Source organism: Ambystoma mexicanum, chromosome 2q (genome assembly GCF_040938575.1).
Source record: "Ambystoma mexicanum isolate Mex_15411 chromosome 2q, UKY_AmexF1_1, whole genome shotgun sequence".
NCBI lineage: Eukaryota > Metazoa > Chordata > Amphibia > Caudata > Ambystomatidae > Ambystoma > Ambystoma mexicanum.
The window spans coordinates 702,407,775-702,425,336 of NC_090924.1; the positions used below are offsets into that span (position 1 = coordinate 702,407,775).

The 17,562-nt window shown below is 48.9% G+C and overlaps 1 protein-coding gene across 7 annotated transcripts in view; it reads right to left on the minus strand.

Moving 5' to 3' along the window:
* Positions 1-17,562, minus strand: part of KMT2C (lysine methyltransferase 2C) — a 2,745,351-nt gene that overhangs the window by 786,011 nt on the left and 1,941,778 nt on the right. For all 7 annotated transcript variants that reach the window (XM_069647923.1, XM_069647922.1, XM_069647921.1 and 4 more), the window contains one exon: positions 10,500-10,712. In XM_069647923.1, the coding sequence (XP_069504024.1) occupies positions 10,500-10,712 (213 nt within the window). The remainder of the gene's footprint in view (positions 1-10,499; positions 10,713-17,562) is intronic.

Here is a 17,562-nt window from a genome sequence, read left to right on the forward strand (position 1 = left end):
CCTTTACATCAAGATTTGGCTGGTGGCAGTGTTAACTACCCTAACTTTTCTACCGCGGTTATCTTATATAACCATGGTATTGTTTCAGGCTATTATATTAGCCTCGATCATAAACCCACTTGACCAAATACATTTTATTTTGGTTCCGGATAGGTTAATTCGCCATTTCTTTTTTTTTTAAAGTCTTTCTCGTGTTTTTCTCTGCGTGCCAAACTGGGGATGATTCCTTTGTTCGCTGTCTTTTCGCGGGCTTCTGCACAGAAGCCCTCCTTAAGGCGCCTGAAAGTCTAGGTAGGCAGGAAGTGAGGGAGGGATCTTCGGACCCCTACCATGGGTTCCCTTGGTAACCCAAGTCGCACTCCTGTTCGATGGGCTGAGGGGACTCTCTTTGCCAGGACAGCCAGGCTGTATGAATGGGGTAAAACTGCATAAAAAGCATGTCTCTGGGACTGGAAAGGCAGTCTCTCCACTGAAACGAAAGAACCAATGAGGAGCTCATGGAAGAGGACCCCTACGTCGACTGAACCGCCCGGTGAAGCCCTGCTGCAGGTCCGAATCTTCAGAATCCGCCGACAGAGAAGATCCTCCAGGAAACTTCTTCCCTTGAGCTGGTGGGACCAACCAGTTCGCCCAAACTGCAAGCCAGGACGGACCCCTCCTCTGGTCGAATTTGCTGTACAGAGCTACAGTGGGCCGGATAGCCAGGAAGGTCGGACCCTACTTGGGTTTTAAGGAGCGCACCTTTTATTCGTCGCTTTGCTCTGCTGCTGGTTACTTCCCTGGGTAGTGCAGGACCCTCCAGTCTTCCTACTTCTTGTCAGTCCGACAGCCGCTTCAGAAACCGTGAGCCTGCAGGAACTACCAGGAATGTCCACCTGAGCTACAGCTTCCTCTCCGTTTTAAGGTACTGTGCAAATATGGTTGCTCGTTTCGTTCAACCGCGGTGAAAGTGTTTGAAAGCTTTCTCCAATCCGAGGGCTTGTCCTTCTCTTCTCTTTGAACTAACTTTTCTATCAATCAACCTCGTCCGGAATCTGTGCCACAAATTTTACCGCGAACTACCCTGAACTGTATGATCTTGAGCAAAAGACTTTTGATCCATTGACTTTGGCCCTAGGCCTTTTCTGCCTGATTCTAGCACTGTAGTTCCTCTTGTTCAATTGCCCTGAGTACTTACCTGTTGGTTTGATTTAATTTCTATTAACTTTGTCTTTCCCTCCCTTTTAAATTGCTGGAGTGCCATTTTGCTCCCACTTCATTTTGTGAGCTTAACTTGTCTGGAATTTAAGGGAAGTGGTGTGGTGTATTAAGAGTGTGATTTTTAGACTGCTTATAATAGTGTAATATTATACAACTGAAGAGTGAAATAAATGTATATTCTTTTAATTGAAAAACTTGAGTCAGTGTTTGCCTGAATCATAGTAATTGCTGTCCTTTGTGCAACTATCCTGTACTGCTCACTTACTCTTGAGATAAGTCTGGCTGCTCAGCCATCGCTACCACTTTAACTGTAGTACAGGCTTGTACCAAAGGTGAATTTGTACTGTCACTTGTAGTCTTAATTGTGTGTGGTGTTCCCAAAGGGTACTGCATACAATTCTGCCTAACACCACCTTACCCCACAGTAGAGGCAGGAATGATTTGGGGGCCCAGAAGACGGCCCAGAGTTCCAGGACATTGATGTGAAGGCTCTTTTCCTCTGGGAGCCAAAGGCCACTGGCGTGGGACTGCCCAGTGATGTCCGCTCACCCTTCCAGTGAGGCAACCTTGGTGACTGTGGACTGGTACGGCGTGATATGAAAAGTGGCATACTTAATCAGATGTGGGGGCGCCCCCCACCATCGTATAGCTTGCCGGAACTCCTGGTTGAAGGCGATCTTGTCTGTTCAAGAGCCTGTGATGTGTAGCCACTGCAGCATCCAGGAACTCTCGAAGAGGTCTCATCTGGATCCTGAAAAATGGAACGAGGTGGATGCAGGAGTACATCATGCCTGACAGTGACTTGATGGCTTGCGTCGACGATAGGTGCTGTACATTCCCCAGGATGGCTGTCGCCCTCTCCTCCGAGGTAGTAGCCAGGTATGCAACCGTGTTGAGACGGGCACCCAGGAACAGAGCATTCTGCGATGGCTCCACACAGGACTTTGCATAGTCGATGGAGAATCTGAGCTCTGTCAGAAGGCGAATGGTCTTTGCTGGATTGCCAGAGCAAGAGACGCGGAGCGGATGAGCCAGTTGTTTAGATAAGGATAAACGTGGGTGCCTTTGAGATGTAGATGCGCTGCCACCGGGGCCAAGCACTTCGTGAACACCCTTTGAGACGATTTCAGGCCAGAGGGCAGGGATTTGAACCGATAGGGTCATCCCTGGACCACAAACCATAGGAAGTTCCGATATTTTGGGTGAATGGGAATGTGAAAGTAGGCATCCTCCAGAAGTCCCCTTCCTCCAGCTGGTCGAGAATGTGCTGCAATGTGACCATCTTGAACGTCTGGGACTTCAGGTACTTGTTGAGGCGTCTTGGGTCTAGGATTGCCCGTTACTCTCCTGACTTTTTCCAAACCAGAAAGTATGAGGCACTGGTTCTATTGCCCCTTTTCTTAACATGGCCTGAACCTCCTGCAGCAGTTGGGCCATGTGAAGAGCTTGAAGCGCTACAGGTGGAATGCGAGGGCACCTGTGTTTGAAATTCAAGGAGTGGCTTTGACAAAGGGTACAGCACTCAATTGTCCAAGGTGAGGACTTCCCACTTGTCGACAAAGTTCGCTAGCCGGCCTCCCACTAGGGTGCAAAAGCAGGTGCCCGGATCCACGGCCGGTTCAGGCCTGCTTGGGTGTCTGTGTCCTGCCTGAGGGTGAACACAACACTGTCCTCTGCTACCGGAGGCTTGCGAGCGGCCCCTGTAGGCCTCCTGGGTGGAGGAGCGGGAGGGCTGACGGTAGGGGGTGGTGAACCCCTTGGAGGACTGGATGGCCTTACTTCTAGCAGACCGAAAGGACCATGTCCTCTGCTGCAGTGTTTCCAGCGGGTGTGCCGTCTTCATGTCCATCTTAATAGCTTGTAGCGTCTCGTCCACGGTCTTGCCAAATAATTTGTCCCCATCAAAAGCATGTCCACCACCTTGGACTGCACGTCAGCCCTGAAATGCATGGCTTTCAGCTAACCTTGGTGCCGGAGGACCACCCCCATTGCCGATCTGGCATAAGCCAGATTCACAATATCCAGCACCACTGTGATGGCGTGTTCAGAGGCCACTTCACCCTCCAGGAACAAGGCCAGGCTTGGGCCTTCTTGTCATCTGGCACGAAGTCCAGGATTGGCACCAGCTTACACCAGAGTTCCCTGTCATAGCGAGACAGGATGGCCAGGGCATTGGCAGCCTTGACAGTGCAAACCACAGTGGAAAGCATGCGCTTCCCCACTGAAATCAAGCTTCTTCCCCCTCATGGTCCAGAGGCACCATGGGCGAAAACGATGGGTTCGACGAGTGCGTTCAGGCGGTAGCAGACACCACCGAGTCTGGAGAAGGCTCAGACCCTGTACTTCTTCTCCAGCCTGTTTCTTTTGGAGCTAGTGGTACTTGGCATCTTCATCAGGGCCAGTCCTTACTCCCAGACATTGTCCAGTAAAAGGACATACATGACGGTCTTCCGTGAGGACTCCTGGTGCTGAAAAAGGAACGCTTCCTTCTCCTTCAGCACTAAATTGAAGAGAGCAGAGGCCCTCGAAATCATGGCATGGTAAGAGCCTACCTAGTCCGGCAGTGATGCCATGGAGGGTTCTTCGGCACCCAGCGGCTCCCCGTCATCAGGTATATAGTCACCATACTCATCCTTATGTGCTGTTGTAGTGTGTTGCCTGTGTCGGTGTGTGGTTGCACCTCCATCACCAGAGTTAAAGGCCTCTGGGGTGTTGCCGGCTGGCGTTTCAGCCCTGAAGAGCAAGAATGCTGCTTCAGCCTCGTAGGGCTAGGTAGGCGCCTTGGTCTTGGAGGGCTTGGCCTGGGATAACTCCTAGCTAGTGGCATAAGAGGGCTGTGGACCGGTCCAGGAACCTGAGCAGCTGGTAGCCTCTGCTGTATTTCCGACACCAAGGTGTGAAGGGTAGTCATAATGTCCAGTGACATGTCCCTGGGCGCTGGCTGAGGGGGCGAAAGGAGGGACAGGCAACAGCTCTGGGCTAAAACAGTTAGGGAGGCCAAACGGTAGATCAGGCTCCCCCGCGGAGATCCCTCCCAGGACATGGGGCAGAGGCCTCCTTCGTCGACCGGAAATTAACCTTCCGGCAAGTGGTCATTGTCAGAATTCTTATATATGTGCTGGATTTCCTTGGTGATGACACACAAACACTGTAGGGCTCCCCCTCACCGTGCCTGGGGAGAAAATCCTTAGGAAGAAGCAGCTCCCTCATCCTCCCTGCATCCTTCGGGAAGGAAGCGACGATGGGCACCTTCACCCCGACAGGTGCAGCCTCTGTGGTCGTGGGCAAAGCATCCACTGCCGCAGGAGGCTGAGCCATTTGTTGGGTAGCACGCTCATGGGACCGGCCAGTCCGGGACGAGGCATTAGCATGGCAGGAGGCAGAGTCAGAGACCTTGTCGTCTTTGAGCAATGCCACCAACCTTTGCTAACGGTCCTGCTTCGTCTAAGCCAGGAATCCGCTGCAAATGTCGCATCCATCTTCATCGTGGCCTGGATGCAGGCAATATAGGCACTTGAGATGTCGATCCTCGACGTAGACAGTACACAGTACACATTTCATGTAGAGTATGAAGAGTTTGAAGAGACTCTTCTCAGACATCTTCGAGGTGCGAAGCATGGGCCTTCTGAAAACTTGGAGAAGATCTGGCGGTGAAAGTAGATCTTCGCCTACAACCAGTCGCCGCTGCCGGTAGTCGATCAACGGTAGACAATGGAAGCCTTGAACTGATGGTGCTGCCCCTGGACCACGAACCGTAGGAACTGACTGTTTCGAGTGAGTGGGGACATAAGAGTAGGCATTCTCCAGGTTCAAATCCCCTTCCTCCAGCTGTCCGAGCATGTGCTGCAACTCGACTATCCTGAACTTCTGGGATTTCAAGTACTTGTTGAGGCCTCTTAGCTCTAGGATTGTCCGCCACCCTCCTGACTTCTTCCGTACCAGAAAGTATATGGAGTACACTCCAGAGCCCAGGAGACGCTGGGGGACGGGTTCTATCGCCCCCCTTTTGTAACATGGCCTAAACCTCCTGCCGCAGCTTTGCCATGTGTAGTTGTTGATGACCCACAGGAAGAATTCGAGGACACCTGCGTTGGAACACCAAGTGTGACCGCGACGAAGAACATCCAGCACCCACTTGTCCGTGGTGATGGTCTTCGACACTTTGACAAAACGCACTAGTCGGCCTCCCACCGGGGTGCGCAAGTGTGGGCCCGGATCTACGGCCGGTTCAGGACTGCTTGATTGTCCGAGTCCTGGCCTACTGGCGGCGACGATGCTGTCATCTGCTTTCATAGGCCTGCAAGTGGCCGCTCTAGGCCTCCTGAGTCGTGGATTGGGGGTTTTGACAATAGGGGGTGCTATACCCCTTGGAGGACCTGCCAGACTTACCTCTTGAGGACGAAATGACGACGACCTTCGTTTCTGTAATGTTCCCAGCGAACGGGATGTCTGTGTGTCAATTTAAACATCTGGAGAGGCTCGTCCACGGTCTTGCCAAAAAGGTTGTCTCCATTGACATCCGCCCTGAAGTTGGTGGCCTTCAGCCAACCCTGTCATCGAAGGGACACCCTATTGCCCCACCTGGTGGAACCCGGCATCTGGGTTCTGCCAGATGAGTTGCGATCGGCAACCCATCTAGCAACCCAACATATAATGTTGCAATTGCAACATTCTATGAACTCAAGGAACTTGTGAACAAAGAACTTGAGTGTGTTTGAACTTTTGGGAAAGCCCAGTGAAGGACCAGCTGCAGAGTGGTCAGGCGCCACGTGAGCACTCATTCGAAGGACTCTGGCTGGCCCCCTTTGTTGAAACTACAAATACCAGGAGGCCCTATGAGAGGCCAGCGTGCGGTGTCAAGAGTGGTCCTACAAGGGTCACGTCAAAACCCTTGTACAATCTAAAGCCTCTGACCCATTGCCGTAAGAAAGCTAAGGGAAGGGAAACCCGCTTTCTGATGAACTGTATAACTGACAAATGTGAACCCAGCTGAAGGATGTCTGCGAATTGAAGTGAAGCATAATACATCCGAGAACATTGTGTTGACAAGAGTGAACCCGACCGAGGGATGTCCACAGTGAAGGATTGTTTAAAAAGACATTAAGACTCTTGAATGTTACAAGTTGCTGACATTGTGAATTAAAGAACAGAGTGAACTCAACTTAGGGAGGCCCACGTTGCAAGAAGGATCAGAGCCCAGCTGAGGGGGATCCAAGGGGCGAAGAGCAATCGCCCAACGTGAAAGATTACAGAAGAAACTTTTGTTTGTTTGCTGTTCATGGTCCAGCAGGCCTTCTAAGGCAAGAGACTTTGCAGAAGAAAAGAGACTTGGCCCAGAAGGTCCTGGTATTGTTGAAAGGAACTGTAACCTTGTGCTGGAGAAGCCCGGGAGTGTGCTGTGCTCCGGAGTCCCGCCTTGTCCTGTGCTAAAAACGTGGGGAAGGGAGACCCCAGCAATACCATCCTGACTTATTTCATGAACACTTCTTTCTTTTCTTGTGAACATTATCCCACACTATTTTTGTAGCACAGCGGTTAAGGATTGGGAATAGATTTGTTTTAGTTTTGGCCGTTTTGATTTGACTAGACTCTACTGGGACAGTGTTATTATTTGATGGTCATAGCTTGCTCCCATCTTAGATTTAGGTTTGGTTTAGATGGTTTAGATGAACAAGTTACTCTCTTACCTGGTAACGTTCTTTCGATGGGATGGGCCGACGACGTATTCCATATCTATGACAGTAATTCACCACAGCACAGCTGTGGTGATTACTGTCATAGATATGGAATATGTCGGAGGACCCAATCCCCTCGAATAGGTGTTTATCTCACCAATTTATGCAGTGTAATAAAAACCCTTGAACTGTGATCACTTGTCTGTCTTTACTGTTGCCACTATGAGTTCCTTACAGCTGCACCAACCAAACAGCAGAGTTTTATGTGACTAAAAAATTATTTTCACTCACAGACAGAACAAGAGGTTAAGCGAAGTCTACATACCCAATAAGCTTGTAAAATACCAAACCAGAGCCCTGCATCAAGGATAAGACATTGCCAGTTCTAGCGACTTGATGGTGACAGACACACACACTGGGCCTCATGCTGTAAAAGGTTCTGCTGCTGAAATCATGGCAATTAGCATCCAGATTTCTTTCAACTAGAAAGACAATTATTCAGGAATACATGTGAAGGATATTCAAGTCAACACACATGCCTTTCAGCCAAACCAACCGTCTGAGAATGATGATCATGTGCTGAAAAGCAACCCTGTGTCTTGCGCATGCGGTGTTTAATAATTCAGCAATAGCATAAAACTGAATAAAAATTAAAACAGCATCATTGAATTAACAGGATAGACACGCCTATGCACACAGACAGTCCAGTTTGTTGAGTTCACAAAGAGCTATTAACATATTCAAAATCACTTCATAAAAATACACTTCCAAATGATCCCTCAAAAATTCTAAACTACTAGCCCACTGTCTAACCAAAATAATGAAGATAATCTAGAAATCTTAATTGTAAGGCGAGGCAGGCTCAGGAATGTTAGGGCGATGTATCAGCTTTATGCTTAATCCGCTCTCTGAGTGAGACCCCCAGTTGGACCTCTTGACCTTTTTCTTTCTATCTTGAATAAGGGGAGCCCTTTTCCCCCTCATTCAGTCTTGTGTTCTGACTTTTTGGGAACTCATTTCTTTTTGTATTACCGTATCTTATGGAATCTGCTTTCCTCGATGCTTCTTAAAGGCAGCTGTGTTACACTTTTGCAACTTGCTGGGAACCCTTTGGGTTGTCCTTTGATATTCTTTGACTGCCCTTTAAAACTACTATTCTTAAGGATAGGGGGATACTTTGTATCGTTCCTAAAAACGAACTTATGACAGATTAGCACACACCACCTTAAGTGTAGTGTTAAGGGGATATCTAGTATCCCCTTCTCTCTGCTCCTGTGACTTTCTAGCCACAGTTACAACCCTACAGTTATGGCTGGTGGCAGTGGACGGACGTGTTCTACCAACTATTGTGCTATTGTTTACCGCAGACCGTGTTCACAATCTCGGTTATGCACAATAGGGTCACCTATCCTCTAACATGGTGGCACTTTTCTATTTTTGCAATTTCTCATGTGGTTGTCCTTCTCGCATTCTGGAAGGGGGAGGTCTATGTTTGAGCTCTGTCTTTGGCGGGAATCCTTGGGTGTCCCTGTCTAGGCTTCAGGGTGTCTGAAGGCAGGAAGCAGTGGAAAAGTTTAACAGTGCCTGAATGGAACCAGTTCCCACTGGGGGGGCTTGCTGTCCTGATTGGACAGCCACCCGCCACTTTCTGTAAACTGCTGAGAGAGTTTACAGAAGAGTGAATAGGAAATCCAAATAAAGGGTGAGGTTCCCGAGGCAGAAAGCAAGTCGACCACTGCAACAGAAGATCCAAAGCTGAAGACGGCCAGAGACACCTGCAGACCCTTCGAGTAACCGTGATGTGACCACTGCTGTCCTCACCCTGTTTTCTTATCGACAGAGGAGCCCCAAATAGGACTCCTCCTTCCCTTTGGCTGGTGGGATCAACCAGCTCCAAGACAAACTGCAGATCCAGCCATTCTCCAAGGTGCTGTGGTTCCATGTGTCAATATCCCCGCATAAATATCTGTATACAAAAATATCCCCTTATTTTTGCGGCGATATTAAGGCATGGGTCCTGCGGGGGACACCCCCGCAAAGCCTGTATTATTTTAAAATTAGCAGGGGACACCCCCGCAACCCCTGCTCCCAAAAAAACCTTAATATTATCCCCACTAAAAATATCGCCTATGGCCGTTCCCGACGACCATATATATGGCGATATTTTTGGTGGCGATATTACCCAATACCGGTGCTGTGACATTCTAGGGCTGCTAATACCAGGCAACCACTAACCATTTTGCAGTGCACCGTCTTTGTAAGGACAAACGCATCAAGAACTTTGGTGAGCTCCAGTTGGACCTCCAGAGGAAGGATCCCACTCATCCAAGTCCCCCAACAGAGTGCAGGACTGCAGAATAGAGGAAGATCGACCAGCTGATTGAAACTGATAAGGCATCAAAACCGTAGACCGAAAAAATGGGTCCTCTCTTGTGACTGCTGCAGTGACATCCCATTCAGATTCATTCCTTTTGTCACCAGACCGAGGAATAAGAAGACCGGGTCTGTCACTGCTGCACAGGAGAGAATCCAGTGACGTTTGCTTCTTCTAACCAGAGGTAGTGTAGGGCTAAAGGTAGAACTTACCATACGCCGAAGAGTCGTTCCAGTGTGACTGGAGTGCGTTACAAGGTGTTTGGGTGTCCACCTATACCTCTGGCCCAGGCTTAATAGCGAGTCATTTGCAGGGTCCCTTATAACTTGTGTTATCTTGCTAAGCATTTTGATTTAAGTGACTGAAGTATACTTTGCCTTTGCAGCTGCTACATAAGATCTTTGTTGCACTCCTACTCTGACTTTTGGATAGTTAGGGATTGGACTATAAAAGCATTAGAAGCCTTAAAAAGTGTTACTATGAAGTGAATTGTTGTTAAAGTGTGAATAACCCTCCTTTTCCTTGCTTCAAACTGTCTGATGTAACTATTATCTGAATGCAATTACTGTTTCCCTGTAACCAATGCGAGCGTGCAGCACTACTTGTAATACGGTAGAACTGTCATTCTCTAGAACAATTTCAACAACGAGCAAATACAATTGAAGCAGTCACCTTTGAAAAGTATTGTGAATAATTCCTATGTGCATTGGTCAGTCTAGAAGAGTATTTACTTACCTGCCTTGTGTATATAAAATTAATATATTTTAATAGACCTTTCAGTATGTAAGAGTTTCTTTGGACTATTGTATTGACTGGTTTCAGTGTACTTACCTACAGCTCACATCCTACTCTTAAGATAAACCTGGCTGCTCTGCCATTCTACCAGATCATTTGGGCAGCACAGACTTATACTAAGAGTTGGGCACCTGTATACCAAGGGATAGTTTTATAGAGTCTTGCCTCCAAGTGTACTTTAGGAAGACTCCCCCAACAAGGACATCTTCCCAAATTGCTCCATAATAAAATCTGATGTAGTTCAGGAATCTTATTAAAACTCATCTATATATAGTTTGGTATTTCGTACTGATCTAAAGTCATATTAATAAATTGTTGGTGAAGTCTGACATGCAGATCATAGTTAACTCATTTCTGCATTTAAAAATAAAATACACAGGATGTTTATACATGCTGTAATATGGAAAGTCGCCAAATGGCAAGTTATTTCTTCCTCAAAAAATGTTCAGACTTACTTTTTTGAACTTTTCAAAAGTTTCTGTTTTGGGACAAATCGACGATTTTCGCTCTTCATCCTTTTTTCTTTTCTTAGCACGGGGCAATGCACTTTCTCCAGTCTTTTGAACTCTCTTGTTTCTTGTCTTTTTCTTGTCCGGCTCCATTTTTTTTTTCTTTTTCTGGCTTGGTTCTGTTCCAGTGCCTCCATTAAACGGGTCATCTGCAATTTGCTAAGAGAAACATGCAACATTTTAGCAGAACATACCAGGCTCTCAAACATTCAGGAAATTCACCTTATACCAATTCATAAGCATGGCTATTTTATATCTGAACACCTACAATGTTCATGTATTGGTTAACAACCTATAATTGGGGTTTAGAGTTATGTTTTTCCAATTCTTGGGGTGTTTTACCAGTGTGTTCAAACTATTTAAAGATCTGTTTTGATCAGTGTTTACCCATTGCAGACCTCAAAGTACAGACAACTGTGTTTTCCAGTGTAGACCAAAATGTATCTTGTAGTGATATATATATGCATAATTATTTTGAAGCAAAAAAAAAAAAAATTCACAGGTTATGCGGATTCAGTCCATGTCATCCCTTTACATTGTTGGACTTTTAGTCCTGTACTTATAACGGAAAAGGAAAACTAACGCATACAAAAATCAAAAAAGGACCTGATGGCCTCCAATTGCCTCACATGGGGCAATTTGTACCAAAAGCAACCCCAGAAACGTGTTTCGGCCTAGTCGGGCCTCATCAATGAGGTGGAGTTGTGCCTCTCTGAGCACAGTGAGCAAGGAGTCCATGTCTGGATAACACTAGCTAACTTAGGGTGACCAACCCCAAGTTCCTTGTACATTCAAAAAGAGGTCAGGGCGCCCCTCTGCAAGAAAGAACACTGGTTGATGGGGGGGTTACTGTTAGTACTCTCGTTTAAAGGAGGATTGCCATAGCATTTCAGTGCTAGACTGCTCAAGTGGGCGGGACAAAGACTTATGCAAATGGATGGCGTTTCCTTGTGAAAGTTACAGTGAGCTAAAATATGTGGCTGCAGACTGAGTGGGTACATTCCCACAGAACAGGTTATCATGTGTGTTCTTTCTTGCAGAGGGGCGCCCTGACCTATTTTTCCACAATGAATGCCGTCTTCCACCAGAGAAACTTGAATGGGGCTTGATGCATAGGTTCGAAAGGTGTCCCCATGAGTCCTCAGGACCACGTTGAGTTCCCATGCTGGGGCAGGCGCCTTTACCGGAGGGAAAGATCGAAAAAGTCCCTTGAGAAACTCCTTAACAAGTCTGTGGGACCACAGCAAGGATCTTGCCAGGGATCTGATGTAGCGTGAGATGGCCACCTGGTGTACCTTGGATGCGTGAGCCAGCCCAGCTTTTGCCAATGAAAGCAAGTATGAAGCATCTGTGGGTCCGTGACCCTCGGAGGGGTAATCTTCTGCGACCGGCACAACGTAGCAAAAAACGCTTCGACCAATGGCCATAGCACTTAAGAGTCAACAATGCCCTGGCATTGGCGAGGACCTCCCTGCAGTCCGCTGGCAGCTCATAACCTCCAAACCCGAAAGCTGCAGGAGCCATGCCTTCAGGTTCAGCGATCTTGGGTCGTGACAAAGGATTGCACCTCTCTCCCTGGTGAGCAGATCCGGAAGTACCAGCAACTTGACTGTAGGCGATAATGACAGGTTGAGTAGGTCCGGATACCAATTCTGCCTCGGCCACGCTGGGGCGATGATTATCTAGCACAGACACTGTCGGAATGTGTTGATCACACGTAGCAGGAGAGGAAACTGGGGAAAAACTTACAGAAACAGACCTTCCCACAGGAAGAGAACACTTCCCCCATGCTCCTCGGTTGGTGAAATCTGCTGGCAAACGTCTGGCATTTTGAGATTGCCGCCATGGCAAAAAGATCAGAGTTCTGCTCGATTTGACAAACAGATGGGCTACCTGATCCTGATGAAGTTCCCACTTGGGGCAGGAGCGCAGCTGCCTGCTGAGGGAGTCTGCAATGGTGTTCTTGACGCCTGCCAGGTGGAACGGGACGAGGAACATCTCCTGTCCGATGTCCCAATGCCACAAATCCTGAGCTTCCTTGGAGAGCACTGGGGATCGAGTGCCCCCCTGCTTCTTGATGTAGAACATGGTGGTGGTGTTGTCTGTAAAGATACTCACCACATTGCCTCTCAGAGACTGTAGGAACGACTTGAGGGCCCAGAACACTGCCCGTAACTCCAGGATGTTGATGTACAGATCCTTCTCCTCGGTAAGCCACACACCTCGGGCGTGTACACTTCTGGTGTAAGCTCCCCAACCTTACATTGCAGCATCCGTGGTGAGACAGTCTCCTGGCATGGCATGGTTTGAAATCCTGTCCCGTGGGAGCATACCCCCCCACCATCTATCGCCCGCCGGAACTCCTCGTTGAGGGGGGTGGGGGGGATCTTGTCCGCTAAATTATTCCCGGACACTTGTATCCAACGTGCATCCAAGAATTCCTGTAGGCGTTGCATCTGCAACCTGCAGAGACGGACGAGGTAAATGCAGGACATCATGCCCAGCCAAGACTGGATGGGCCAAACAGTGGCCGCCTTAGCAGTCGACAGCAGCTGTACCTTCCCTTGAATGGCCACTAGCCTCTCCTCCGATGGGGATGCCAGGCAAGTCACTGTTGAGTCTGGCACCGAGGAACAGCTCGTTCTGCAATGATGTTAAGCAGGACTTTGGATAGTTCATGGAGAACCCCAGCTCTGTTAGTAGCCAGACGGTCTCCTTCGTGTGCTTGTCGGCCAGTTCCCGGGAGCGGGCTCCTGTCAGCCAATCGTCAAGGTACAGGTATACGTGCACTCCATTGCAGACGCAGGTGGGCCACCACCGGGGCCAGATATTTTGTGAACACCCTTCGGGCTGACTTTAAGCCGAAAGGTAAGGCATTGAACTGGTAGTGCTAGCCTTGTACCACGAACTAAAGGAACTTCCGATGTATCATGTGGATAGGGACATGGAAGTATGCATCCTCTAGGTCCAACTTTGTCAAGAAATCCTCTTCCTCCAATCGGCCAAGCGCGTGCTGCATCGTGAATTATTGGGATTTCAAGTACTTGAGTCCCAGAGCCATTGGGGAACAAGCTGGTTAGGGAGAATTCTCATTCTATGGCTAATTTCCCTTACCTAGTAAGTCCCCCAGCAGCTTTGCTGGATTTCTGTAGTTCATTTTTTCCACTTGGTAAGACTGAGCTTTTCCCCCACTCTTATCTGTGTTTTGCCATGTGTATTTCATCTGTTTTTGTGATTGTGGACTCTGGAGTACACCACTTCAGTAGCCCCACTCTTTTGTGTGTTACACAGCAACTCCAGTGCAGTGACACAGGGTTGTCTTCTAGACTTTCCACCGACTCAATTTCTGGGGCTGACTACTGTCTCCCAGAAAAGGGTAAAGTTGCCATTAACTTTACATAGTCATTTAACCACAGATCCAGTATACCCCATCTAGCATGGAGTATTGGAAAGGGTTATTCCTTAGCCCTTTTTATCTGTACCTCTTGGAGCATTGTTTTGCTCCCTTGACATTAAGACTTGGCTGGTGGCAGTTCTATCTGCCCTAATTTTCCTACCGTGATTATATTACATAACGTGGTATTGTTTTAGGCTATTTTAGTAGCCTCGAACTTTAAACCCGCAAGCCCAAATACTTTTTATTTCAGCTCCGGTTGGGTTTAGTCGCCATTTCTTTTTGTTAACATCCTTCTTGGGTCTTTCTTTGCGCGGCAAACCAGGTTTGCCTCCTTTGTTCGCCGACCTTTGGCGGGCTTCTGACCAGATGCCCTCCTTTGGCGTCTGGGTGTCTAGGTGGGCTGAATGTGAGGGAGGGGTGTAATCACCCCCTGCACAGGGTCTCCTTGGAGACCAGAGTCGCACTTTGTATTGATTGGCTAAGGTGGTTGTCCGGGCTGGACAACCCCCCTGCTGAGTGAGTGACAGCCAGGCTATGTGAATGGGCGATTTTGCCATAAAAGGCAGGACTCTTGGGCTAGAAGGCAGAGTCGCCACTAGAACTGCAAAGAACCGAAGAGAAGCGGAGAAGAACACGGCTGCTGCAACCCCGAGTCCCGGTGAAGCCCTGCTGCAGTCGCTCCAGACGTCGTCCTTCTTGTCCCCACGACTGTAGCCGCAGGAACCGCGAGTCTGCAGGTACTACCAGGAACAACTGCTGTGGCACCAGCTTTTTACCAACGGAATAAGGTACTGTGCACATTTGGTCAGTCTTTCCGTCTCACCAGCCGGAATCGGGGTCAACCCTTTTCCTCCACAAAGATTTGTTCTTTCTTCCCTCCCCCTTATAACTTTTCCTTCCAATTGACGATCTTGTACGAACTCTTGGCATCTCGAATCTTGAACTGTTCAAACATGTGATCTTTGGCAACTGAGCATCTGCTCCATTGACACTGGCGCAGTCTTATTGACTTTAATCTATATCTTTGAACCAGTCCTTGAGCCTCCTTGCCTTGGGAAAGTATTGCCTTTGATTTTTATTAACTTTTCCCTTATTTGAAATTCTTAAGTACTAAGTGTGTTTTAACTTCGTGAGCATTTCTATCCGCGGGTACATGTTAGTATTCCAACACTGGTCTGTCAAATCCTTATGTACTTACCTTGAATTTACTGGCACAAGTGGAATTGGTTGTGTGTAGTGTATTTTACGTGTGGTTTCGAATTTTTAGAAGTGAAGTGTTTTATAACAGATGGTTTAAAAATAAATGTACTTATATTTTTTAACTAAAACCTTGAGTCACTGTTTGCTTGAGTCACAGTAATTGTGGTCCTTTGTGTAATCTCTACTACTGCTCATTTATTCTTGAGACAAGTCTGGCTACTCCACTACTGCTACCACTTTAACTATGTAGTACAGGCTTGTACCAAAGGTGAACATGTATTACCTCTTGTAGTCTTAATTGTGTGTAGTGGTCCCTAAGGGCACTGCACAGGATTCTGCCTAACAAAGCTCTATTGCCCCTTTCCGTAACATGGCTCGCACGTCTTCCACGAGCTGAGGGATGTGCTGCTCCCGACAGGGAACCAGTGGAATACGAGGGCACCTGCGTTGGAACTCCAAGGTGTGTCCCTGGGCGAGAGTGTCCAGCGCCCATCTGTCGATGGTGATCTTCTTCCACATGCTGATGAACCTTGTCAGCTGGCCTCCCACCAGGGTGCACGATTGGGCCCCCTCCTCCCCCACTCCCCCAGCGTCTTGGCCAGTTCAGGCTTGCTTGGGCGCCCTGCCCTGTGGGCGACGGCGATGCTGACCTCCGCTACCATAGGCCTGGGAGTGACCCCTGTAGGCCTTCTGCACGGAGGATCGAGGAGGTTGCCTGTATGACGTGGAGTATCCCTTGGATCTGCCCGATTTTCCCCTGGAGGAAAGAAAGGACGAGTGATGTTGCTGCAGAGTGCAAAGGGAACGTGCCGTCTCCGTCTTTATGGGATTCGTCAACCACCTTCCCGAACAGATTCTTGCCATCGATAGGCATGTCCAGCACCTTAGCATGAACGTCCTGACTAACGTTTGTGGCCTTCAACAATCCGTGCCGAAGAAGGCAAACTCGGTTTCCCATCTTTCGGAAGCCTGTTGCGGCAATGTCCACTGTAATGGTATGGTCCGACACCACTTCCCCTCCTGAAAGAGGGAGAGAGCATCCATTTTCTTGTCATCGGGGAGAAATTCCAGGATGGGGCCCAGCTTGTACCAAAGCTCCCGGTCATATCGGGACAAGATGGGCAGAGCATTGGCTGCCTTGATTGTGGATGCCGTTGTGTAGTTGACTTTCTTCCCCATGGTGTCCATCTTCTTGCCCTCGTTGTCTGGGGAGACTGATGAGGCTGGGTTGGCCGAACGTTTACTTGCGGCGGCCGACACTACCAAGTCCAGCGACGGTTGTGACCTCAAGCACTTGGGTGCGGTGTCAAACACCCTATATTTCTTCTCCAACCGGTCTCATTTGGTTGGACAAAATGTGTACCGCCATGATTGTCTTCCTCTTGTACCCCCGTCGCTGATATAGGAAGCCCTCCTTGGTTTCCTGAGGAACCAGCTGGAACAGCTCGGAGGCTGTGGAGATCGAGTGGAATGATCATACTTCGTCTGGTGGAGAGTGCATTGATTCGTCGTCTGCCAGAACATAATCTTCATCTTAGTTGGTTTCCGTGGCCGTACCAGTGTCCGTGTTTGTATCCGGGTCTGCTGGTGAAGTTGGGACCCGACATGGTGGAGGAGGCTGATGCGGCGTCGGATGCCGCTTCCTCTTCGTACGCAGAGGCAGGTCAGCGGTCTGCAGTTCCATAGTAACAGTGGCAACCTCTGCTGGATCTCCAACACTAGGGTCTGGAGAGTCGACACGATGTCCATTGATATGTCCCTTGGCTGAGGAGGGAATGATTGAGTGCTAGGCTGTGCGCCACCATCTTCCTTGTGGACTGTATGGACGGACGCTTGGTCGTCGTCCGTTGATGAGATGTCCATTGGTTGGACGCAAGCTTTGCAGGGCTGTATTGGGACCTCTACGCCGACCCCCCCTTTCCTGCTGAGGGGGTTGTACCGGGACCTGAGCCAGTGCTTCACACCCCCTACCCCCTAGGGATGTCCACAGACTTCGCCGCTGCAGCTGTGTCACATCCGGGAGGCAGGGGTACTCTCTGCACTGTAAGGATCACCCTCGTTGGGTTGGTATACCCCCTGTAGTGGTCGCTCCAGAGGATGTCGACAAAGTGTTTCATGGGAGCCTTCGGCTGTGCCCAATGAACCTGTTGCGAGGCCGCCTTCTTCCTCCAGCCTCTGTTTCTCTGATTTGTCCTGTAACTTGGCCGGGGTGGAGGACTTACTTTTTGGAAGACAGTGATTGCGGTCTACCCGACCTGGCACCTGCATCAGCGGCGATCCCGGCGGAATCAGACTTGCGGTTCTTGCCCTTATTTTGGACTCACTTGGATGGGGCGTCCTCAAAGGACTTAAATCTCCTCCCGGAGGGAGACCGCTCCTCGGACCGACAGGTCCTGGGTGAGGCATGACCCT